Source organism: Caretta caretta, chromosome 1 (assembly GCF_965140235.1).
Source record: "Caretta caretta isolate rCarCar2 chromosome 1, rCarCar1.hap1, whole genome shotgun sequence".
Lineage (NCBI taxonomy): Eukaryota > Metazoa > Chordata > Testudines > Cheloniidae > Caretta > Caretta caretta.
Genome location: NC_134206.1, coordinates 312,051,682 through 312,078,604, shown reverse-complemented (window position 1 = coordinate 312,078,604; position 26,923 = coordinate 312,051,682). Strand labels below are relative to the sequence as shown.

General features: G+C 42.8%; 1 protein-coding gene across 3 annotated transcripts in view; it reads left to right on the top strand.

Moving 5' to 3' along the window:
• Positions 1 to 14,900: 14,900 nt before the first annotated feature.
• Positions 14,901 to 26,923, top strand: part of SLC13A1 (solute carrier family 13 member 1) — a 67,975-nt gene continuing 55,952 nt past the window's right edge. For 2 of the 3 annotated variants that reach the window (XM_075124455.1, XM_048836914.2), the window contains exon 1: positions 14,901 to 15,221. In XM_075124455.1, coding sequence (XP_074980556.1) covers positions 15,123 to 15,221 — 99 coding nt within the window. In that variant the 5' untranslated portion in view covers positions 14,901 to 15,122. The remainder of the gene's footprint in view (positions 15,222 to 26,923) is intronic. The other variant, XM_075124454.1, reaches the window with a different exon arrangement.

Sequence of the window (26,923 nt, the reverse complement as noted above, 5' to 3'; positions counted from 1 at the left end):
AGTTATCACACCTTTTGCTCTTTCTGTATTTTCACATCAAATAAAAATATACAGTAGTTCCCTGCTCATAAATTTGCCAGGCCTGGTAGTGAAACTGTTTCAGGTTCTGTGAGCAAGGCACTATTGATAGGAAAGGTTCAGTTCAACTGACCCAGGGCCAGGAAACTGAACATAACTGAAAACTAGAGGGATTACTGTTGTGAATCTCCATTCTAACTTTTAAATGAATTTGCTGGTTTGTGGTGCTTGTTTGATGTATTTGTGCCTCCTTTGTGTTTGCTATTCGTGAATAGGCTAGTGAATGTGTTTATATAGAAATGTTTGTGAAAACAGCAAACAATGGAAAATATCTGCAGAAAGTGAGTTATAAATTAGCAAATGCTCGTATTTGCAACCTCTGTACAAATTCAGAGGAAACAGGTAACAGAAGCAGACCATTGTACCACACGTATCTATTCACAGCTAACCACACACTTTGAATTTCAAATATCAAATGCTCACAACAAACTGCTTGCAAACTACAAATCAAAATTGTCTGCTAAGGGAGACTTAAGCAGTGTTAAAGCAGCAATTAACTGAGGCTAAACTATTTTTCCATTTGCCATCATTATTGCATTTTGTTTTCATTACATTTAGCATCTGTATTGGAATGAATGGAGCTTAGGGAGAATGGTGATTCGCAAATAAAATGATTATCACCATGACTGTGACTTATTACCATCCTGAATAAATAAATAAAGTTCAGATACAGATATGAGTGTCTTCCCCAACCACAAAGAGCTGCTGCAGATGGACATGGGCTTTCCCAAAGTGTGGGGGTGTGATTCAGGCCCAGGATTTTATTTCAGCTCCTCCCTATTCTTATTGGCTCCCTTGGAATTTCAGTCTGCAGGAGAATACTGAATCGTATACATGTGAGCAGAGCACACATGCAGGCAGCCATGTGCTCTGCCTCTGTGGGTCTGAAGTGAATTACCACCCAGAATCCTGTATCCTGTTCCCTACTCCGTACCTCCTCCCACTGCTGCAAGCCCTCAGGACCCACTGAAGCCAAGTGTACTGCAACCTCCAGGAGCTAGAGGAGCTTCAACTCCATGAGCAATCCCCAGTGACAGCTGGAGGTACAGCACTATACAGGCTACAGCACATAGCTGATAGTTGTAGTGTGACTGTTTCGCCTTTAATGATCAGCCTCCCCTGGGTTTCAATGAGAACACCTCTCCGTATCCCTGGCACGAAAATATTTAGGAAAAAAATAGACTAAGGGTCAGCACCCTGAACCCCTTTAATTTAATGGCAAAATCTTATTGGTTTCAATTTGACCACAATTTAACTCTAAGGCTCCAATCCTGCCGCATTCAAGTCAATGGGAGTTTTCCCATTGATTTCAAAATGATATAGAACCAGGGACTAACTTGCTTGTTGAAAGGGGCTGGAAAGCAGAACCTGGTCAGTGATGTGCTCTGGCATAAGAACAGTATGACTTTCCCTGATGTCAAAGTAACCTAAGGGCTCTCTAGTGAAGGACAGAGCTTCTGATGTTTACTGTCCCAAACAGTTCACAGCAAAACTGGTGTAACTTATTCAGGCTACTCAGTACTGGAGTACACCAAACCCCTATGGTGCCAGGTGCATCGCACCTTGGAGGCAATCACTGTAGATGCTCTAGCAGGCAGGCCTTGTAGGTTCTAGCCCGGGTGGGACCCAATAACCACTCAGATGCATGGCTAAGGGAAAGGGCATTTTACTAGGCCTGTCAGGAAAGGAAGGGTAGCAAATACCTTAGGTACAGAGACTTTAAACAGTTACAGTTCACAGTGAGTAAGGGCAATTGCTGTTTAATTCCCTGGCGGGGGAGGTCCAGGAGAGACCGAGGGCTCTTCAGGCCTTGTGCCTTGGTCTCTAGTCGAGCAAATAAGAGTTTGTGGGTTTCCAGTTAAGGGCTCAGTTAATGTTTCTCTTTGTGGCCCCTCTGCACTGGCTCTCTGCCTTGCTGCTGCTGCTCCCTCATAAGTCCCTCACACACCTTCCTCCAACTGTGATGTCCAGCAGTCACAGCCTGTTCCACATAAGGCTCTGCCTACAGTTCCTGGAGAATCTACTCTGTATCCAGCTTATGGCTTGCCATGTAGCTGCCACTCTCAAACTCAGTCCAGCCACTTCCTGGTTTGGGACCTTTCTCTTTACCTGGCCAGGAACAAGGTGTGTGCAATTGGGAGAGGGCTGATGGGAGTTGTAGCCCCCTGCTTAGCAGCTCCATTACATTGGAACTCATTTTAGGATTTTGTACAATTGTGCAATTGCATTGCAGACTCTCAGGCAGTTTCACAAACACCTCAGCCATTTTGCCATCCTTCTGCAAGCCTGGCAACAAAGGTCACAAAATGCCCTGATTTTTTCCCCCAGTTTTGCAAAGTAGAAATAAAATAAATAACCATCTCTTGCTTGAGACAAAAACTCTTCAAACTGAAGTGAGGATGAATGATTTAGGGTTTTTTTTGCACAATGCCAAAATAAACTCAGTTCTCTTTATGTACAAAATATATGCCTAGTTGTGCTGTACCTTTGCTATTACAAAAACATAGCTAGTCCTCTAGCCAAATATGACTTGGATCTCATAACTCAATGCACCTTATGTAATACTTTTGAGACCCAAAGCCTGTAATGGGACAGGACCGATGCTGAAGACCTTTTACTCACTATTCTCTTTCTATTTTTTAAATTCACCTGATTTCAAATTATTAGTTAAAGCACCTTTTTGTATTTCCTGTAGTGAGGCACACAAAAAGAAATCCGTTCACTTTCTAATTGTTTTTGGCATTCCAAATTAATACTACTTTAGCAAAATTGTACACAGAGACCAGTACAATACGTTATGTTCATTCATTGTGACAGCAACAAAAACAACCAAGCCACAAACAAGATGATACGATATGGATCACGGCTTTCAATATGCCTAATCCAGAATATTTCCTTATAGTGACAGTTTGTTTGCACAATAGCTTAGATTGGTTCAGACGACACATTCTATTTCTCATATCACCAGTCTCATAGAAATCCAAAATTAGAAACAGACCTCTAATCTGGTGGTGGTATAAGAATTGCCATTATTCTTTGACATGTTTTCCCAACCAGGGAAAGCTGTGATTTCTAAAAAATGGTTTTGAAATCAAGGGCACCATAGCATTTTCTCACCTCCTTCAACACTGGCTGTACAGCAGAGATTGGTCAATTGTAACAATCAAGACACACTCATAACAATACTTTTATCCCAGGTTCCTAAGGCACTTGATCAAGCTAAGCATTATTATCCCCATTTTATACATGGGGGGAAATGAGATACAGGCTGGTTAAGTGACTTGCCCTAAATCACACAATTAATGACACGCTGTTTTTTTATTCTATTTTTAAGTAAAATTTATGAGCAGGGAACTACTGTATATTTTTATTTGATGTGAAAATACAGAAAGAGCAAAAGGTGTGATAACTTAGGTACAAACAAGATTTTTTATATAAAGCATTTGAGATACTTTGGTGATGTGTTGCTATAGAAGATTCAGTCTTGCTATTAAGGTTCCATTTTATAAATAGTTTTATAAAGGGTTAATGATGATGTTTTAATGAATTGTTTATAGATTGTTAGTGTCCAATAGCTTGGTTTATAACAGTGATACTCAGACCTCAGTGGTTCAGGAGCCAAATTAGCCATCAACACTAAATGAGCCACATTAGTGTGAATTCATTGTTTCATTTATTATAGTACTACATATTTATATTTAAACAGTATGACAGAGGAAATATTTAGTTTTCATGTACATATGTATGTTATTCTCACAGCAAAATGACTGACCAAGTATTATTTTTATTAACTACAAATGGTTAATCATATAGTGAAAGCATCCTGACTGGTTAATAATAAATCACAGTGTTTTAATACCATGTATAGCAAAGAGCCACAGGAGAACCATTAAAGAGCCATTTGCGCTCGTGAGGCTGAGTCAGAATATCACTGGTTTACAACAATCAATAACATCTTCTACTGATGTGTTTATAACCATCTATAGCACATACTACTCATGCTTATCACATCTATTAATCAGCAAGTCTTGATTGACTATTTAGAAAAGCTGGACGCGCACAAGTCCATGGGGCCGGACGAGTTGCATCCGAGAGTGCTGAAGGAATTGGCGGCTGTGATTGCAGAGCCATTGGCCATTATCTTTGAAAACTCGTGGCGAACGGGGGAAGTCCCGGATGACTGGAAAAAGGCTAATGTAGTGCCAATCTTTAAAAAAGGGAAGAAGGAGGATCCTGGGAACTACAGGCCAGTCAGCCTCACCTCAGTCCCTGGAAAAATCATGGAGCAGGTCCTCAAAGAATCAATCCTGAAGCACTTGCATGAGAGGAAAGTGATCAGGAACAGCCAGCATGGATTCACCAAGGGAAGGTCATGCCTGACTAATCTAATCGCCTTTTATGATGAGATTACTGGTTCTGTGGATGAAGGGAAAGCAGTGGATGTATTGTTTCTTGACTTTAGCAAAGCTTTTGACACGGTCTCCCACAATATTCTTGTCAGCAAGTTAAGGAAGTATGGGCTGGATGAATGCACTATAAGGTGGGTAGAAAGCTGGCTAGATTGTCGGGCTCAACGGGTAGTGATCAATGGCTCCATGTCTAGTTGGCAGCCGGTGTCAAGTGGAGTGCCCCAGGGGTCGGTCCTGGGGCCGGTTTTGTTCAATATCTTCATAAATGATCTGGAGGATGGTGTAGATTGCACTCTCAGCAAATTTGCGGATGATACTAAACTGGGAGGAGTGGTAGATACGCTGGAGGGGAGGGATAGGATACAGAAGGACCTAGACAAATTGGAGGATTGGGCCAAAAGAAATCTGATGAGGTTCAATAAGGATAAGTGCAGGGTCCTGCACTTAGGACGGAAGAATCCAATGCACCGCTACAGACTAGGGGCCAAATGGCTAGGCAGCAGTTCTGCGGAAAAGGACCTAGGGGTGACAGTGGACGAGAAGCTGGATATTAGTCAGCAGTGTGCCCTTGTTGCCAAGAAGGCCAATGGCATTTTGGGATGTATAAGTAGGGGCATAGCGAGCAGATCGAGGGACGTGATCGTTCCCCTCTATTCGACATTGGTGAGGCCTCATCTGGAGTACTGTGTCCAGTTTTGGGCCCCACACTACAAGAAGGATGTGGATAAATTGGAGAGAGTCCAGCGAAGGGCAACAAAAATGATTAGGGGTCTAGAACACATGACTTATGAGGAGAGGCTGAGGGAGCTGGGATTGTTTAGTCTGCAGAAGAGAAGAATGAGGGGGGATTTGATAGCTGCTTTCAACTACCTGAAAGGGGGTTCCAAAGAGGATGGCTCTAGACTGTTCTCAATGGTAGCAGATGACAGAACGAGGAGTAATGGTCTCAAGTTGCAGTGGGGGAGGTTTAGATTGGATATTAGGAAAAACTTTTTCACTATGAGGGTGGTGAAACACTGGAATGCGTTACCTAGGGAGGTGGTAGAATCTCCTTCCTTAGAGGTTTTTAAGGTCAGGCTTGACAAAGCCCTGGCTGGGATGATTTAACTGGGAATTGGTCCTGCTTCGAGCAGGGGGTTGGACTAGATGACCTTCTGGGGTCCCTTCCAAACCCTGATATTCTATGATTCTATGATTAAATATTTATAAATGGAGCCTTACTACAATGTATGACCAAAGACACGCTGATAGATCAATATTCCTACATGGTTTATAGTGAAGGTTAATATATTTAATCATTAGGCAACCACACAAGGGGAATTGTGAGTTAGAGAGCAATTAAACATTATGGGCCTAATTTTTTTTAACAGTATGCAAAAATAGACATGGATTTGTGTGCCTATTTTCACACACTCTTCACACAAATGACCATTTAGATTTGATAGAAAATGTTATAAGATTGCAACCCATCTAAGCCATTTAAACTGCATAAAGCCAAGAGAAAACCTAGGCTCTAATCCTGAAAACATTTATGCATGTGATTAATCTTACAGCCTTGAGTAGCCTGGGGTGTGTTTGATTTGAAGAGTTTGATTCACTGCTGTGACGTCAATCACCTTTGTGTCCTTCATCTGAAACTTTTCTGTTTTCCACTTGGCGCACACAATTCTGAATCCATTTCCTCCTTTTGACATTGGGGTAAGTGCTGATACTGAATGTCTACATAAAGGTTGAAATCTGAGGAACGTAAATACCTTTTATCAGAAATCTGTCTTTTCCAGATTTTGACATATGACAAAGAACTGTGAAAGCTGACAGCGTGTAACATTTGGCAGTTGTGGCTGTTGTTCCTATGGCTCCATGCCTTCTTTTTCAGGTGCATCAAGTCAAGTGGGGTCAAAGTCTTTGCCAGCGTAACTGCTTGTTCATCACTGTCTGCATCTAAAATGCTCATGACACAAGGAAGGACAAGGGAGTCATTACAATTCTTAAAATAAACCATGATACCCTAGTCCATTAGCTGGCTCTGTGTTTTCTAAGTAGGAAATACCATTTCCACATCATCTGTATAGGCCACACAATTGTGCCACGATTGTCTTTCTAGTCTCAGTACAACATGGATCCTTAGTTTTATTGAATCTGAAAGCCCTAACTCCTGCTGAATTGCTGGATTTTTACAATGATGGGCACTTGCCAGCTTTCTGTCTGACTAAACCACTGGAGCAACACCTTCTTCACTTCTTCTCTGTTCCCCAAACAGCAAACCACTGAAGTGTATCTCAAGATAAAGTTCTCCTGTCCCACAGTGTGCTCTTCCTTGTTGACTTAAACTTTCTATGTAAATGTGCCACCATTATGTTGGCTTACAATGCTTAATTTACCTGCCGATGGTGAGACAGGTGAATAAACATCTTTTGTCTGACAGGAAACCTGTTTCTCCACCTCTTCTGTGATAGAGAATCTAAGACCCATTTTCAGTATACATTCGGAACTTCTTACATAGTATCTGTACACACATTTCACAGTGATATCACAATGACCGGTGTGACGCTTGCTTTCATTTAAGACCTCCCTCCCGTGACATTCTTTGGTGACCCAGAATGTACATATGAGCATTCAGATATTCTTGTAACCCCCTTGCCAGTAGACATTAACGGGTTAATGGGTCACAGACACACTCAGTAAAAAGTGATAGAGATACTGAAGGAAGGATTAACTTCAGTGCAGTGCTGTGCTAATGTGAGAGGTATAAGTGTGTTGACAATCTATTGAAAGTAAATTCAAATAGGTATTATCCTACTGCAGTGTGGTGACATTTAAAGTACTACTATTGGCTTTCCTCTGTGAAAATCTTGACATTAGACCCCGTTGTTCTCCCAGAACATAGTAAAATGAGTCTGGTCAACGTGCCCTTTATTGTTGGAACTAATTTGGTTAATCTTCTTACACTTGGTTTTGGACAGCACAAACAACTACTGTGCCAACATTTGTAGCCAGATTAACTAACAGCAGAGAATGTCCCTATCTGGGTACATTTGCTACTCTTTGACATTGAGATTTCATGTTTTTCAAACTACACCATTTAATATTGTTATGCAGAAAAGAGTGAATGGCTGGCAGTAGTGGGTCTTGGATCCAAAGACAATCACAGACCTCCTGGGTGTACTTAAGCACTCTATTTCAGATTCACCAGAAGGGGCAATCAAGCCCCTTCCGTGGCAGAAATAGCTGAGGGCTGTGTGGCTACCACTTGAGGCATTAGACCATGGGGCAGGTCAGAGCTAAGCCATGTGGACTCAGGAGTTTCTCTGGTTGTAAAATCAGGGGCTAAGCTGTTGGTGGCAGGCTGTGTGTGTGCTGGAGGCAGAGAAAACCAGGGGAAGGAGCTGAGTGTAACTCTTGAGAGGAGGAAGCAAAGAAACAGACCGGTCAGCCTCACCTCAGTCCCTGGAAAAATCATGGAGCAGGTCCTCAAGGAAACCATTTTGAACCACTTGGAGGAGAGGAAGGTGATGAGGAACAGTCAACATGGATTCACCAAGGGCAAGTCATGCCTGACCAACCAGATTGTCTTCTATGATGAGATAACTGGCACTGTGGATATGGGGAAAAGGGTGGATGTGCTATGTCTTGACTTTAGCAAAGCTTTTCATATGGTTTCCCCCAGTATTCTTGCTAGCAAGTTAAAAAAGTAGGGATTGGATTAATGGTGGACAGAAAGCTGGCTAGATTGTTGGGTTCAATGAATAGTGATCAACGGCTCAATGTCTAGTTAGCAGCCGGTATCAAGCGGAGTGCCCCAGGGGTCGGTTCTGGGGACGATTTTGTTCAACATCTTCATTAATGATCTGGAGGATGGCATGAATTGCACCCTCAGCAAGTTCGCGGATGACACAAGATGGGGGGGAGAGGTAGATGCACTGGAGGGTATGGATAGGGTCCAGAGTGACCTAGACAAATTGGAAGGTTGGGCCAAAAGAAATCTGATGAGGTTCAACAAGGACAAGTACAGAGTCCTTCACTTAGGACTGAAGAATCCCATGCTCTGTTACAGGCTGGGGACTGCCTGGCTAAGCTGCAGTTCTGCAGAAAAGGATTTGGGGACTACAGTGGATGAGAAGCTGGATATAAGTCAGCAGTGTGCCCTTGTTGCCAAGAAGGCTCGTGGCATACTGGGCTGCATTAGTAGGAGCATTGCCAGCAGATCGAGGGAAGTGATTATTCCTCTCTGTTCAGCACTGGTGAGGCCACATCTGGAGTATTGCGTCCAGTTTTGGGCCCCCCACTACAGAAAGGATGTGAACAAATTGGATTTTCAGGCTTTTTAAAATCCAAACTCAAATTTTTCAAATAGAATCTCTGTGGATCCCTAAAATTTGGGGTGCCCTAGCTCTGGATCTGAAATTGGCACTGCATGCCTGTTTTTAAAGGAAGTATTAAAAGATCAAGTAGTTATTCTATATTTTTATTGTATTGTTTTAATAAATGTATTGTGGATGTTTAAAGAGTGATCTCACATGTGGAACCTAAAACATATTGGTAATTATCAGTCGTCTGTCTTAAAAGAAATGTAACATTATTCACAGCTCTTAAATCAGTATTGTTGATGGGAACAAGCTCTTTTGTTAGGAGTTTGCCCTCAGATTCTTCAATAAACTGGTTTACTGAAGTGAAAATATGTTGAAAGCAAGGAAATTCATACCTGCTCTTGAGATGAAAAATTGCTCATTGCTTGTTATTGCACATTAAGGGGTTTGCTCCAGAAGCTGGTGAGACTTCTTGTAAGGTGACTGGTTACAAATATTCTAGTCATGCAAATTAAACTATTTGTTAATAAGTCTGCTTTAACTCTATGAACACTAGACCATTTTACATTGGCTGATTTTCATCACTTAAGTATCAGCAATTTTGAAAAGTATTTCTCAAGAGTTCCCCCACCTCCCTCGGCACTTGACCTCTCCTTCAAGTTCTTTTTGTGGAAGTTTGAAAATATAATCTATGCAAACGATTTTTAGCGAGTAGAATTTATCCTTCAAAATCCAGTTTCTCGCTCAACTAGTGTGGCAGGAGACTTCAGTGCTGACCATAAAAGCCACAACTTGCTATGTATTAATAATTTGGTAACTTTCAAAAATATCAGAGTTAATTCCTCCAGTAACAGGTTTCAAACTTCCTACCAGGGACCTTGGAATTCTGAATGTTCCAAAGAAATTTTATTAACAATGTAACTACTCCTAAATAATTTTTTAATTGGCACACACGCACTCACACACACATTGAAATTTAACTAGAAGATTTCAGCCACACAATTCCCATTAATTTCAATAGGAGTTGTGTGAATAGATCCCCTCGTATAAGTTTGAAAATTTCCAACAGTAATTTAAAGTTGAACTACCAATGTCTTGGTGGTTACTAATTTACCCACCAAGAAAGATATAATGAGACTCATTTGCTGAAACTTTTTGAATAATTTGTTTATTGATTCAATGTTGTTAACTTGATTCAATTTTGCTGTTTGACTAAGATCAATTGAGTATTCTTCCTCAATATTCTTTATCCCCATGGGTTTCTGAGAGAGGAAGCTGATTAACTGATTGTGCTGAATATTAATCATTCCAAGGTATTAGCTCAGAGTTGTGTCCAATTAATATTGTACCCTGATATAATATAAATTGATCTAACAACTCAGATAAAGCCAGTATGGATATATTTGAATTAATCATGAACCTTATTTTGTCATTAAGATGCAATTGATGCTGCCTAAAAGTATGGCTTATGCTGCCTAAATTAACTATGATCACTTGAAATAATTGCAGTGGTTAAGTGCTCTAACACTAATATGAACCAATGATGAGCTGCTGTAAATAATTCCCCTTTCTGGTGATTCGTCTCAACAGAAATTGATCCAATATAATGCTACCGACTCATATTCTTGTTGATGGATGACTGTTCAAAACAGATTTCATTTTAATGAAGGAGATCCCCTCTAGAATAAATAGTGCCATATTACATAATCAGAAGCTTTTTCTGCCATCCAATAAGATTGTAGCTGTAAGTGAATTCAAAGAGTGCACTCACTTTGAGATTACAGAATGATGCCGATTTTAAAGGAAGCCTAGGGCAGCAGAGAAACCTGTTAAAAGATTCTTCAATGCAGCCCCTAGAAGGTGGGCTGTGGAGAATGCTGCACCCAGGGCAGCCCGGAAGGAAGGCTGTAGGGATGCCTGCTGACCAGGAAAGGAATAGGTGGTACCTGGAAGAGCCAACCAAGAATAATGGAATCTCACAGTGCTGAATCACAGCATAGGGCATGCGGGCACACACTTTTTAACAACACTGTAAAGCACCTCACAACTTTATAAAAGGAGACTTGTAAAAAACAAACAAAATCATAAAGGTCTAAAAGCAGCGTTCTTTACTAATGTAAAACATCTACTGAATTCAGTAGGAGTTGTGTGAATAAGGTGAGGAGGATTTGGCTATTAAGGATAAGTGCATCCAGGGGAATCTGGGCAACCACCTGGCAATAAGAACACAATTAGGTACATATCACACAGGAAGAGAAACAGTGTTAAGGATTTAATCTAAAAAAATGAGGAAAAGCCGGGTTAGGATTATCAGTGTTTGTCAGCTGTAGCCTACGGTGCCTGGGCATTGTAGTGCATGCAATAAGTAACACCATGCAATCTTAAACTGGTGTAGTCGTGAAGGACGTTGGCTGATATATAATAGTTTAGGAATACTTGATCTGTATTAATTCAGAGACTGTATGTGACTGGGTCAGGGGAAATGTTTACTGTGTGACTATTTAGAGATGTACTGTATGGAATGGTTATTTTAATGGCAGGACTGTTACTGAAGCAGGAGGACCACACAGGCTAGGTCTGTGCTGATGCACACACTTGAGTCCTGGGCCACGTACATGCTCACGCACACTCCCCTTCCCCACCGCAAGTGTCCATCTTATGCTGTGCTGGACATGGGTTTTACACTGTGCATACACGTATATCTGCATCCACTCTGCCACTGTTGTTATCACCCCTGAAATTGTATGGTGTAGCCCAGGGTTCTGTGCAGACAGGGAGACATTCTAGGAACCACTTTCCTATGCAGTATTGATGCTGTCCCTCTCAATCAAATATTTACCGATGGCAGTTCCTGATGACTTTGCCCCTCACTGTAATTCCCTGCTAAACTGGGTGGAAGAAATGCAGAAATGGGATGGTGCTCTGTTTCTCCAACTGCTTCTTATCATGGGACAAATGGTTATACAGTGGAGTATGTGGATAGAATTTGGGCTGAATTTTCTGACATGTTGAAGATGGATAACCAGGAGGGTCAATGACAACTCATTCAGTTCACATGGAACAGATATGGTGAATCCCACTGTATGCCCATGGTTGGACCATCGCTTCTGGTGCAGGAGAACCAGATGGGTTCACCTCAGTCTGGAAACCTGGGATGAGTAGCAGGGGAGTCAGAACTTCCCAGTGAGGAAACAGAGCTTCATAGTGTGGTGAAGTCCTGGTGGGCTTGCTGAGTAATCACAGTTGGTGGACAGGGGGCCTGTAGCCCAGTACCCTGGTCTAAAGGTGGGAGAATCACATGATTCCAATGCAGAGATGTGAACGCTCAAGGCCTGAGCCCTGAGAGGGGGTGCGCTCCGACTTATAAAGGGGGTCAGAGATACTTCTAACCCGCAACCATGACCATAGCATCCAGGCATGAGAGGAATTCCATGCCTGAGAAAATTAAAAAGGAGCTTTCACACAGTCTGGAGTGGCTCACAACTGTGAGTGCCTACCTCAGGGCAGACTGTCAGAGGGCAGAGACCCCAAACTGGTGATGTGTTCTATAATTAGATTTCACCAAGCCAGTAACAAATGTGAACTCCTGGATCACTCTAAGACTTACCGTGGAGTCACAGACAGTCCTCTTAGCCTCTCCAGTCTATCTTGCCACCCAGACAAACTGGACTTCGTGATAAAAGGTCACTTAAACCAAAAATCAAATCAGATTTAAGTTTCTTTCAGTCCCAAGATACCAGTCACTTACCCCAAGACAATGCTGGCAGCCAATGTTGTCGTAAACTCACTAAAGGTTTATTAGCTAAGCAAAGGAAAGGAGAGTTATTGAGAAGTTAAAGGAGGTAAAATATATATACAGGTGAGTCTCAGTTTATAATTCCAAATAATAGAAGAGATGTAATAATCTGCCAGTTTCCCAAAACTGTCTCAGGAGTACCCAGAATAACTCTGGGGATGGGCTCTAATGTGGACTTTTCCATTGCATGCGGAATGCACGTTGAGTCTCTGACCTCAGGTCATCACAATAGTCATTTGCTTTGGACTTAGCACCTTTTTTGATGAAGTCCTTCATTAGCATTCCCCAAGGCTTCTTTGATGTCTGAGTTATTTAGTTACAGGGGTATTTACAATGTGCATGTTTCGTATTACATTATGCCGGCAACAGATAAGTGAAAACAACTCACGTAACATCCCATTAGTTTTATTAAGTTTAAACACTAATTGCTTTGATCTATACTTATACACAAGGGAATTGACCTGAGTACACTCTGACATGACCTGGTCACCCAGCTTCACAGGAGCCATAAAATGTATTGTAATCAATAGCTCACAAAGCTTCCAATTTTCTTCTTACTGTAAGATTTTAAAAATGCAAAATGTTTTGTTAATGAACTATGCTACAAGAACACTGTTCTGGAATATATTGGATGCAAGCCAACTATTTTACAGTCAGCAATAGAGGTCATAGCTAAGCATAAAATATAAGTGGTTTCCCCCCACTCTATGGAGAAGTGGACCACAGGGTCACATGAAGAAAATGGAGCTTCATGTGGTTTCTGTGAGCTGCTTCTTCAAAGGCTGCCAATGGACTCTCCTATGCTGCTATCTCTTTCCCAGTTGCTTTGCAGCTCTTGAATGTAAGTTCAGTCACAGAAGTCCTGGAATAGCTGGAAGGGAAAATAGAAAATTACAATCCACTAGCAGCCCTAAGAAAATCAATCTAAAGAGATCATAGGAACCTGTACAAACTAAATGTTTTTAGTGGCACCTCTGCCGAGACCTAAACCCATGTTTTCTTGTCCAGATTCCTAAATCACATTTCATTAAAATCTTATAGAGTTGTTTCTTCCGGTTGTTCTGCATGTTGGTTTTTATTTTTATTTATTGATTTAATTTTATTGTTTTGCAATCTAATTACATTCTCCATGATGGAATTCTGCTGGGGTCAGAAGTGATTATTCATCAGGAGGGAATCAGAAAAAGGGAAAACGATAAACGTGTAGGTTTAAAGTGTATCAGATTGCATCCCCCTTAGTAGATATGTGCATACATATGTATTAAATCCTGCAGCTGGCCAGAGAGTCATTTCTCACCCCATGTTGCTTATGAGTTCAGAAAGGGGAGCTCTTGAATACATGGAAAGAAAAGTGGATAGTACTGTCTGCCACTACAGTGGCTATATCCTAGAGATGTCATGGCCTTTGTCCAATATCCATTGCTTCTGACCCTCCCTTTGTTATTCAGAGAACTGACTCCTCATCAAGGCCCAGCACATTGCCATCTCCTCTTCACATTACCTCTAATTTGATGGGAGGCATCATGGGCATCAATGAAGCGGGAGACATCCTGGCTCTGCTACTTGTCTGCTGTGCAGCCTCAAACGAGTCCCTCTAATTCTCTGTTTCCTCCTCTGTAAAAGGGAGATAATGATATTTACCTTCCTTGGTGATCTATGGATGAAAAGTGCTATTTAAGGGCTGAATATTATTAAATTCCAGCTGTCAATCACTCTGCGCAGCAAGCCGAGGAAATGAAAATGGATCGGTGGCAGTGGGAGCCTGGCAAAGCTTTTCTGAGCTGAGTGCATCTCTCACAGCACATACGAGGCCATGGGCCATTACAGTCAGAGATCTGACTCTCACTCCATTCTACTTTACATTTTGTAGGCATTTATTTTCAATTATGTCTTTCAAAAATGCCAGCTGATGTCCTGTTCATGCTAATGAACCCTGTTTTTTCACTAACAGTAAAGCTGTATTAGAAGTGCCATTGGTAGGTAGACAATTTTCTTCTTCCAGATCACATGTTTTCTGTGGTTCTTGTTAATTCCTGGGCTCCCTTTAAAACAGAGCAGGCTAGGCTTGAGCTTAACATAAATAAAATGTCAAGCATAGAATATAACCTGTCCTTGCAAGGGGCCACTCCTATAAGAGTGGGAGTATTCAGTTTCTATTCAGGTCAATGGTAGTTAAGAGCTTTCTCAACACCTTGTAGGATCTAGCTCTCTATTCCCTATTCCACTTATAGGAATATGTTAGGGGTGGGGGCAGATAGTAATAAGAAAACTACTAAGCCTTAAACGCAGAGCACATTTGAAGCCTGAGGTTTACTGATGAACACCAGTCTTATCTTCCTAGTGTTAGTAAAGACACTAAAACAATAAAGAGCAAGATTTATTTTTAACTCAGCTTGACTAATCAGTCTGTTGCAAAGGCTAAAGGTGATAGTTTAGACAGAGAAATATTAATCAGTGAACTATTTATAGGCCATCTGATTTTTTTTTTTTTTGGTAGTTTCTACCAGAAAACTGAGCCGCCAGCTCTCAGCAATGAAAATTTTCAGTAAGCTTTGGGTCTACCGAAGGTTCCTACTGATTCTCTTCACTCCACTGCTTTTACTTCCATTACCACTCATCATTCGAACCAAAGTAAGTGAACTGATGTTATAGGCAATTATTATATACTGTATGTCTGTGTGAGTTTCCCACATCCTTTCAGAATGGCCAGATTCTCAAATATGCTTGCATCAGGGATTATTTTCTTCACATTGCAGTGTTTTTACAGAAACATATAAAACAGAACAAGTTTAATGTAAACAGCAAAGTGAAAATTATTTCTGAAACCGTTTATATCTATTTTCTCTGCTTAAGCTGAGCTGGCTAAGAGATTTCTCACTAACATTGGGAACTGGACATCCAAATCACATTGCCTGTTCGGAAAATTCCACCCTGTTTGGTTTGTTTTAATTTTGGACACAATGAAGTTGCCCAATCTATTTGCAATATATTATACAATATAGATGAACTAAAAAGAGGGAAACATGGGGTTTTGCCCTTTATTTTGTTTCTTCCTGATGTATAAAGAAGATCTCTGTGTTTCATTTTTTAAAAAGGAAAGTTCTGCTTCTTCTTTACCTTAGAAATATCAGAAGTATCAATTTTCTTGTCTAACCTGGAGGTCTCTTTTGAAGACTGGAGAACTGGAGTAGGAGCTGTTGCATTCCTTATTTGAATAGGATGGACTGGTGAAAAAATGTTTCACAGGCCTGTCCCAAAATGTTAAGTACAGATCTGAGCTATTCCACAAAATCTGCAGCAGACCATGCTCATCAGTCCCTCCTTACTGCATTCATAGGCCTGCCCCTAAGCCCATGTTCCTGGAGCCCAATGAAGAGGTTTGCTACAGAGCAAGTGCCCCTGCTCCACTTGACAGGTTTCACTGGCTCATATGTGTAGAAAGAAGAAAAGGGAAGAATTTGGTCTTAGACCTAGGCAGGCTGGACATGTCTTCCTATAAAAGTGGAATTCCTTATGTTTGTCCATTACTGTAGTTACCTTTAACCTTTAACTTTTCCCTTCAACTGGTATCTTTTCCCCTGTTCTGCACTTGTTCTCAAGTGTGTCTGCCTGAATCTTTCAGATAAAATTTGTAGCAAATATTTTTAAAGGGAAAAAATGCTTTGTATGATCTAACAGCAAAAGCCAAATTTACATTTAAGAAAATGACTAATTGTTGCACATAAGATCAGTGCTTTAGATTACAGTCCTTGCATTTACTGAGCATCTAGGACACAACTGAATTTGTCCCTGGCCATTCTTGTGTAATCAAGACATTTGTTAGAAGTCAATAATAATGTCAATAAAAAGATTTTTCCCTGAGCAGTAAAGTGAACTGAATTTTATGGGTATGCTAAATGTATTTTTAATCAGTCCATCTGTCACTAATCAAAGCAGGAATGTATTGATTTGAATTGTTTCTTGTTCTCCATCAAAGGAAGGAAAGTATGTCTTTCAAGGTTAAAAATGTATAAACTGAGACACTGCTTTAAAAATGAAAGAGAGAGCAATAGATAAATGGGGCCAACTTCTCCGCTGATATAAACTGGCACAGATCCAATTACTTCTCTGCTGGTGCAAGTGAGTGCTGCTCCATTGAATTTGGCCCATGGCCCAAACCACTGGATCCAATTCCAACCAATGGAAATGCCAGTGGAACAACACTGGGCTAAATTAAGAATCTGAGTTTGAATATGTCAGTATTAAAAGTGAGATCATGGCTGGCCCTGGGCAAAGGCACGAGTGTAAAAGGGGGCACCAAACCTTCTGTGCTTGTGCACACTTGCCCAGAGGCCAGTGGCAATGTGTCTGGGGAATGCAGAGAGTGCAGGTGGGTAGCACGGCCAGCCAGAGGCACTGGAACTAGGGGTGCTGAAGATGCGGCAGCAGCCGAATGCATGGCTTCCTTCACATACAGGGTTTACAGTTTTGTTCAATGGCTTTTAGCATCCCCATTATAAAAAATCCTCCAATGTCTCCACTACCAGCAGTATTGCTATGCAAGAGGGATGAGGAGGGGGCAGGAGTGTCCAAAGTCCATATTCTCTCCCCACCACCCAGCTGAGCTGGCCAGTTGCTGTCGGGACTTAAAGCGTCTAATGGTGGTTGAAATGATAGCAATGTGCTAGCAACCACTTTTAAAGTTTTTTAAAAACCCACCTCACTGTATTTCAGCTAATCTTAACTGCAAGAGCTGAGATCTATATTAAAGAAAACATCTAATTGTTGTGTCATCACTGCTGATGCTAATGGGCATCCTTCCTGACAGGCTGTTTTAGGAAGCCAAAGTTTGCCTGGACATGCACACTCAGCCAGCTTTCCTTCTCTGACATAGGGCTCAATGTTAGGAATGGAGCACACTGGTAGGGCAATGTGCTGCTGCCCGTGCTGTACCTGTTTGGTGGGTCAAAAGTAGGGCTTCAAGCAACAGGACTGACAATCCAGGACACTTTTATTTTTAATGACAGGTTTCAGAGTAACAGCCATGTTAGTCTGTATCCACAAAAAGAACAGGAGTACTTGTGGCACCTTAGAGACAAACAAATTTATTAGAGCATAAGCTTTCGTGGGCTACAGCCCACTTCATCGGATTCATAGATTGGAACATATAGTAAGAAGATAGATAGATATAGATATAGATGATCTATATACATAGAAGTTGGAAGTTGCCATACAAACTGTGAGAGGCTAATTAGTTAAGATAAGCTATTATCAGCAGGAGAAAAAAACTTTTGTAGTGATAATCAAGATGGCCCTTTAGACAGTTGACAAGAAGGTGTGAGGATACTTAATTTAAGGAAATAGATTCAATCTGTGTAATGACCCAGCCACTCCCAGTCTCTATTCAAATCCAAGTTAATGGTTATCTAGTTTGCATATTAATTCAAGCTCAGCAGTTTCTCGTTGGAGTCTGTTTTTGAAGCTTTTCTGTTGCAAAATTGCCACCCTTAAATCTTTCACTGAGAGGCCAGAGAGGTTGAAGCGTTCTCCTACAGATTTTTGAATGTTATGATTCCTGATGTCAGATTTGTGTCCATTTATTCTTTTGCATAGAGACTGTCCGGTTTGGCCAATGAATATGGCAGAGGGACATTGCTGGCACATGATGGCAAATATCACATTGGTAGATGTGCAGGTGAACGAGCCCATGATGCCATGGCTAATGTGATTAGGTCCTATGATGGTCCTGCTTTGAGCAGGGGGTTGGACTAGATGGCCTCCTGAGGTCCCTTCCAACCCTGATATTCTATGATTCTATGGTGTCACTTGAATAAATATGTGGGCAGAGTTGGCATCGGGCTTTGTTGCAAGGATAGGTTCCTGGGTTAGTGTTTTTGTTGTGTGGTGTGTGGTTGCTGGAGAATATTTGCTTCAGGTTGGGGGGCTGTCTGTGTTACGAATTATACCTGATAGGACACGCACACAACAGCTGTGAATTACACCTGGTAGGACACGCACACAAATGCTATGAATTACACCTGGTAGGACATGCACACAAATGCTACGAATTATACCTGATAGGTCACGCACAGTTCGAATCTAGGCTGAGGCACATAAACAAAGTCCACAACTGCAGAGTTCCCAAAAAACACCAAGTTTATTACGCTCGAGCATGGTGCCCCCCTGCTAGCCAGGAGGGGACCCCGAATACAGATTATACAAAGGTTATATACCTTTTAGCAAAGCATGTTGCCCTCATGCATCGGAAACCTTAGCCAATAAACAAACCCTTTTCTTATCTACCACCTATCCCTGCTTGGTGCATTCCTCGTGCTAAACTAGTATGTTAATTACACAGCATGGTCCTAAAGCGATGCATCAGTAACTTTTATTATCATATCAAAGACCAGGAGACAGGGAGTTAGGGACAGACAAAGAACAGATACCAGGAGTCAAGGCAGGCTGGAGACAAGGAGGAGGATTTTCACAGGAATGCAGTATCTAAGGAACACTCCTCCTGATGCATGATGTGCTTGCTTTTAGACAATGGCCCCAAACCAAAATGGAGTCACATGTGCTAACTTTTCCTTAACATCTGTAAGCGAAGACTGGTCTGTCTCCCAAGATTTGTGAGAGTGAGGAATCATTTTTCAGGATAGGCTGTAAATCTTTGATGATGTGCTGGAGAGGTTTAAATTGGGGGCTGAAGGTGACATCTAATGGTGTTCTGTTATTTTCTTTGTTGGACCTGCCCTGTAGTAGGTGACTTCTGGGTACTCTTCTGGCTCTGTCAATCTGTTTCTTCACTTCAGCAGATGGGTATTGTAGTTTTAAAAGTGCTTGATAGAGATCTTGTAGGTGTTTGTCTCTGTCTGAGGGGTTGGAGCAAATGCGGTTGTATCTTAGAGCTTGGCTGTAAACAATGGATCGTGTGGTGTGTCCTGGATGGAAGCTGGAGGCATGTAGGTAAGTATAGCGGTCAGTAGGTTTCCAGTATAGGGTGGTGTTTATGTGACCATCGCTTATTACCACAGAAGTGTCCAAGAAATGGACCGCTTGTGTGGATTGGTATAGGCTGAGGTTGACGGTGGGATGGAAATTGTTGAAATCATGGTGGAATTCCTCAAGGGCTTCTTTTCCATGGGTCCAGAGGAGGAAGATGTCATCAGTGTAGTGCAAGTAGAGTAGGGGCATTAGGGGATGAGAGCTGAGGAAGCGTTTTTCTAAGTCAGCCATAAAAATGTTAGCATACTATGGGGCCATGCAGGTACCCATAGCAATGCCGCTGACTTGAAGGTATACATTGTCCCCAAATGTGAAATAGTTGTGGGTGAGGACAAAGTCACAAAGGTCAGCCACCAGGTTTGCCGTGACATTATCAGGGATACTGTTCCTGATAGCTTGTAGTCCAAGCTATCTTTGTGTGGAATGTTGGTGTAGAGGGCTTCTACAGGATGGTGTTTTCACAACTAAAACCTCTCCAGCGCGTCATCAAAGATTTACAACCTATCCTGAAAAATGATCCCTCACTCTCACAGATCTTTGGTACTGGTGCAACCGCTGCTGGAATACTGTGTCCAATTCTGGTGCTCACAATTCAAGAATGATGTTGATAAGCTGGAGAGGGTTTAGAGAAGAGCCAGGAGAATGATTAAAGGATTAGAAAACATGCCTTATTAGATAGACTCAAGGAGTTCAGTCTATACAGTGTAACAAAGAGAGAGCTGAGACGTAACTTGATTAGAGTCTATAAGTACCTGCATGGGGAATAAATATTTAATAATGGGCTCTTCAATCTAGCAGAGAAAGTTATGACACGATCCAATGGCTGGAAGTTAAAACTAGACAAATTCAGATGAGAAATAAGGTATAAATTTTTAACTGTGAAAGTAATTAATCATTGGAACAATTTACCAAGGGTCATGGTGGATCCTTCATCACTGGCCCTTTTTAAATCAGGACTGGATGTTTTCCTAAAAAAATATGCTCCAGGAATTTTCTGGGGGAAGTGCTATGGCTCATGCTAAACAGGAGGTCAGACTAGATAATGTGACAGGGTCGAACGGGATGGCTACAGGTCAGTAATAGAAGGTGGATATATTAGCCCCAGGTTAAGTAGGTCCCTTTTCCCTGGGTAAGGTAACAGGGAAGGGTCCAGAACAATCAGGAACCTTCTGGAGACAATTAAGGCAGGCTAATCAGGGCATCTGGGTTTAAAAAGGAGCTCACTTCAGTTTGTAGTGCGCGTGTAAGGAGTGGGGAGCAAGAGGCGCAAGGAGCTGAGAGTGAGAATGCATAATGTTGGAGGACTGAGGAGTACAAGCATTATCAGACACCAGGAGGAAGGTCCTATGGTGAGGATAAAGAATGTTTTGGGAGGAAGCCATGGGGAAGTAGCCCAGGGAGTTGTAGCTGTCGCACAACTGTTCCAGGAGGCACTCTAGACAGCTTCATTCCACAGGGCCCTGGGCTGGAACCCGGAGTAGAGGGCAGGCCCAGGTTCCCCCCAAACCTCCCAACTCCTGGTCAGACACAGGAGGAGTTGACCTGGACTGTGGGTTCACAAAAATGGCCAAACTGAGGGCTGCCGTGGCGAGCAAATCCGCCAATAAGTGCAAGACCCACCAAGGTAGAGGAGGAACTTTGTCACAATAATCATTTCTGGCCTTGGAATTTATGAATCTATGAAGTCTCAACTCTGAAGTCTCATAATAAGTGTTAATATTGGTAATGCTTGCACCGCTGATTGTTTTAGCAGAATAATCCAGGTGGTCCCTCTGTATTGTTGTTGGATGAAGTAAGGTGTAGTTTTGTAGGGGTGGCAAATGAAGAATTCAACCCTGCATCCACTCCCAAATTTAGGCCCCTATTCAGCAAAGTACTTATGAGTGTGCTGAACTTCGTGAGTAGGCTCATTGATTGCAATGAGTTAATTTAAGCATGCGCTCAATTATCTTACTGAATCAGGATTTTAAAGAGCAGATGCACCCGCTCACCAGTATCAAAGGCTTCAGTTCCTTTGTAGCTACAAAAACAAAACCTTCCCACATCTCCCTGAGTGTCAGAAGCCTCAGCAATCACCTCTCCTGGTGTCAAAACCCCTAGATTCCAAGCAGCACTTTTGATAATGTTGTCATGCATTTTTTCAATAAAAAAATCTGTAGGATGTAGATAGATGCCTAGGATTACCTTCAGCCAATTATTATTACCCCATAGTGTTTGGCATAACTTTACAGGATGTTAATTTCTTGATATTTCTCTTTCTGCCTGCTAATAGACTAAAAAGCAAACTATTCTTGTGTGTAAGACTGAAGTTCAGAGCAAATGCTAAATCACTTCCCTTGTTGAACATATGAGAATTTTAGGACAAAATCCTGTCCTTATCTGAGGGAGCTGAGGTGAGGAAGCAGAGCAGTATTGATCATAATACATCCAATACAAAAGCTACCCTGCAGTTGCCGGGCAGGTTGGCTCAATGGGGACTATCATTTGCCTCCTTTTGCTGCTGCCGTCATTGTCCTCTAGGCACCATGGCCTACCTCTGCTTGTCTAACTCAAAGTGAGTTCTCTGGAACGTCGCTTCACTGGTACTACTTATGTAAGGGGAGTTAGCCCTATGTGTTTGAGCTGTTATGCTTTCTGTTCACTTGTCGGAACTATGCTGTAAGCTCTTCAAGGAAGGGACTGTGTCTTCACTACATTGATGTAGCACATGTACATTTCTGGCACTAGTACGAATAATAATAATAATAGTAATAAAAGAAGAACGTGTTGCAATATCTGCAAGTACTTTTGCATGGTGTAAAGAAGCCTGACCTAGTCTTGTATCCAAGTGTCGGGCCAAGTCTAGACCAGGGTATGTAGACTCTGAGTCTGATTCTCATTTACAATAAGGCCCCTTTACACCACTCCGACTGTGTAAATAGAATATAAAGTGGGGAGTAAAATATAATGATTCAAAATATTTGTATAGCAGTGAGTGGCAGATCTTACCACAGTCCTGGCTTTTGCGGGACTATCCCACTTTGACCCCCCCAGACTCTCTGTCCTGGCTGAAGCGAAACATTCCTATATTCAGAACCACCTGAGATTGGGGCGGAGGGAGGAAATGGGGCAATTTGCTCTGGGACCCGCTGTGACATTCTATACCTTGGGGGATAAGGGGGATCCTGGAACCCCCTTATTCCTCTTTTTTATATAATTGTGATCTTACACATAAAGTATGCCTTGTAAGGTATCAGGTTATGATCTGAGGTTATGATCTGCTGAAAGTCATTTCTCTATTCATATATGTGTATCATGAATACATATGAAGTTATGAGAAATGTGTTGTATGGTGGTCTCTAAAACATGCTGTAAGTTCGGGAATCAGCCAGATATTAGATCCCCAAAGGCAACAGCAAGGAAAGTAGCTAACACCCAGGTGCAGTGTCAATCAACCCACCAACAGCCATTGTCCTGCAAGGGAGCTACAATGCAATGATATCAAGATCACAAGGTGACCTACAAATATAGTGAAAGATTATAGCAGGGATCATTTTTGATTTTTTACTTATGTGACAGGGTTGGGCCAAATGGCTAGAGGAGAGTAATAGAAGGCAGATATATTAGCCCCAGGTTAAGTAGGTCCCTTTTCCCTGGGTAAGGTAACAGGGAAGGGTCCAGAACAATCAGGAACCTTCTGGAGACAATTAAGACAGACAGGCTGATTAGAACACCTGCAGCCAATCAAGAAGCTGCTACAATCAATTAAGGAAGGCTAATCAGGGCACCTGGGTTTAAAAAGGAGCTCACTTCAGTTTGTGGTGTGCGTGTAAGGAGCTGGGAGCAAGAGGCACTAGGAGATGAGGGTGAGAACGCATACTGTTAGAGGACTGTGGAGTACAAGCATTATCAGACACCAGGAGGAAGGTCCTATGGTGAGGATAAAGAATGTGTTGGGTGGAGGCCATGGGAAAGTAGCCCAGGGAGTTGTAGCTGTCGCACAGCTGTTCCAGGAGGCACTCTAGACAGCTGCATTCCACAGGGCCCTGGGCTGGAACCCAGAGTAGAGGGCGGGCCCTGGTTCCTCCCAAACCTCCCAACTCCTGGTCAGACACAAGAGGAGTTGACCTGGACTGTGAGTTCACGAAAATAGCCAAACTGAGGGCTGCCGTGAAGCTCCAAGGCGAGCAAATCTGCCAATAAGCGCAAGACCCACCAAGGTAGAGGAGGACCTTTGTCACAACTGGTATCAGTGGTGGGATTTGGTGTACACAGCGTGGCGGAAGAAGGAGGGTGTTTGGGGGGAAAAAAAAGGGGAGAGGGTCTATTTTTATTTTTTTTCACCACAATGGAGGAGGTAGTGCGGGCACTGATACAAGCCACGGCTGCCCAGCAGGAGTCTACCCGTGTCCAGGCAGTTGCCCAACAGGAGGCAGTACGGCTGCAGCAAGAGACTAATCGCTTGCTGATGGACCAGGCTGCTCAAGACTGGGCTATGTTGTGGGAACTGGTAAACCAGGTAAAGGCCCTTACAGAGCTGAACTGTGGCTATGATGGGACGCAGATCATGCGGGCCAGCAATTGGCTGCAGAAAATGACACAGCAGGATGATGTAGAGGCATACCTCCTGGCCTTTCAGAAGACAGCCCTGTGGGAGGCTTGGCCCTGAGGACAGTGGTCTGGCATCCTCGCTCCATTCCTGTGTGGGGAGGCCCCATAGGCCTACTATGATTTGCCTGAAGAGGCTGCGGCAGAGTACCCCCAGCTGAAAGCAGAAATCCAGATCTGGGTGTTGGATCATATTAAAGAAGTTCTGTATTAAAATCACAAATGAATTTGATTCCCCATAGTTTAAATTCCAGGGTATTACTAATTAAGAGGTCTCTTGGTGTTTGGTACTGTTTCTCTCCCTCTATGTGTGAAACCTGCAAGCTGCTAATTGTGTTAGTACATTCTAAGACAGAGTCTGTTCTCAAAGCAATTCTTTGTAACGACAACTACTCACACAGAGAGAGACTCAAAGCAATACTCTAACAACAGAAACAGCACCCAGAGACTCCCCGCCCTTTTGTTGTATTCATCTTGCTTTGTTAACAATTGTGATTAAAATAGAGATAGAGGATGTATGTGGATGGATGCTTGGTGTGGATAATAACTGAATGATCAGGGAGGTGCCAGCCTAAGAATCCAGTGTCCATCGGCTGAAGAAGGCGTCAAGTGGAAATAACCAGAGGACCCCCGGAGGGCAGACTGGAATCCACCCAACAGCCTCAAGAATGGGAGAACCAAAGAACAAGATAACATCTGCAGCACGGAGCCATCAGGAATGTGCCATCTGCTGATTGATTCAGCAACAGCATGATGAAGCAATTCCCATAGACTGGCATAGGAAGAAATTCCTATAAAAATGGACTCTAGAAAGTGAGAACTTTGGGGTCTGATTCTGCAAACCAACTTCCAGGAGCATCAGATGAGCATCTGACAAGGCCCTGCTCCCTCCTCATGTCCAGGCCACCTGGGCAGTGGCTTGGCATGAGCAACTCTAAGGCTGGCAACTATGATAACAACCTTGCAGAACCTGTGTGTGTATGAATGAATGTGTGAATAAATATGAAATTGAATGGAATGTTATAGCTATAACTAACTGCTTACTATGATTCTTTCTGTATTCACAATAAATGTGGCATTTTGCCTTTTTCCCTTTAATAAGATGCTGCTGGTTTTTATTTTATTGGTATAACATGGGGTAATGACCGCAGTGCGGTCCCAGCGATATCATGAGTGGAGGTACCAGGAAAACAAAACCCCACGGTCCCAATTATATGACCTCATCCATCTCACACGAAAGTGGTTACGAACTGAGTCCCAGAGTCCGGAGGAAATACTAGAGGTTCTGGTCATCGACTGGTACATGAGAGGACTACCGCCAGACCTTCGTGCCTGGGTAAGCCAGAGGGTCGCTCTCGTAGGTAGGTGGACCCGAGCAGCTGAGAAGGATGTCACCCAGGAGGGAGAAGCACCCGAGTCTGACCCACACCCTAACTCCTCAGAACCAGTAGAGGCAACAGAGACTGGCCCCCTAGATCTCGGGCAGAGTAGCTCCGGGAGAGGAAATTTTGGATGGGACTAGGCTGAAGACCCAAGGTACGACAAAATTAGGAAGGAGGTGACCGAAATAGATGGGGTCCCCGTGGAAGGGAAAACCCAGAGACCAGGACCCTACTTCATAATGAAGAAGAATCTCTTATACCGGGTTGCACCAGTACAGGGGCAGAAGGTACAGAAGATCCTAGTACCTCAAAAACACCAGAATGCTGTTTTAAGTCTGGCCTATAGTCATCTTTGGGGGGGGCATTTGGGGGTAGAGAAGACCCTGGCTCGGGTCCTGCGACTATTCTTCTGGCCTGGAGTACATGAAGAAGTGCGGAGGTACTGTGCATCCTGCCCGGAGTGTCAGCTGCACAGTCCCCGTCCCCACTTGAGGGCACCTTTAGAACCCCTTCCCATCATAGAGGTCCCCTTTGAGAGAATATCCATGGACCTAGTGGGACCCCTGGAGAAGACAGCCCTGGCCACCAATATATATTTGTCGTTCTGGATTATGCTACTCGCTACCCAGAAGCCGTCCTCCTGCGGAACACGACCTCTAAAACGATAGCTAAAGAGTTGGTGGGGATCTTTGCCCGAGTGGGGCTACCAAAGGAGATATTAACAGACCAAGGTACCCCATTTATGGCGAAGCTAATGAAGGACCTGTGTATGCTGCTCCATATATATACCCTGAGAATTTCAGTCTATCATCTGCAGACTGATGGGCTGGTAGAAAGGTTTAACCGAACCCTCAAGGCAATGATAAGGAAAGTGGTAAGTCAGGATGGGAAGGATTGGGACACCCTACTACCCTACCTTATGTTTGCAATCTGGGAGGTACCTCAGGCCTCAACTGGGTTTTCCCCCTTTGAATTATTATACGGACGCCACCCCCGTGGTATACTAGATATCGCAAAAGAAATCTGGGAAGAGGAACCCAATGAGGGGAGAAATATAATTGACCATGTTTTGCAGATGCGAGAACGGATAGCCTGGGTCATTCCTATTGTACAGGAACATTTGGAAAAGGTGCAGGAGGCCCAGTGAACCCATTACAATCGCCAGGCAAAAGTCCGACAGTTCCAACCAGGGGATCGGGTGATGGTGTTGGTACCCACGGCAGAAAGCAAGCTTTTGGCCCAATGGCAGGGACCCTATGAGGTGGTTGAACCCATGGGGGAAGTAACCTACAAGGTGCGGCAGCCAGGACTCCAGAAACAAGAACAAATTTATCACATTAACCTCTTAAAGCCTTGGCACCAACGAGAGGTGTGTGTAGT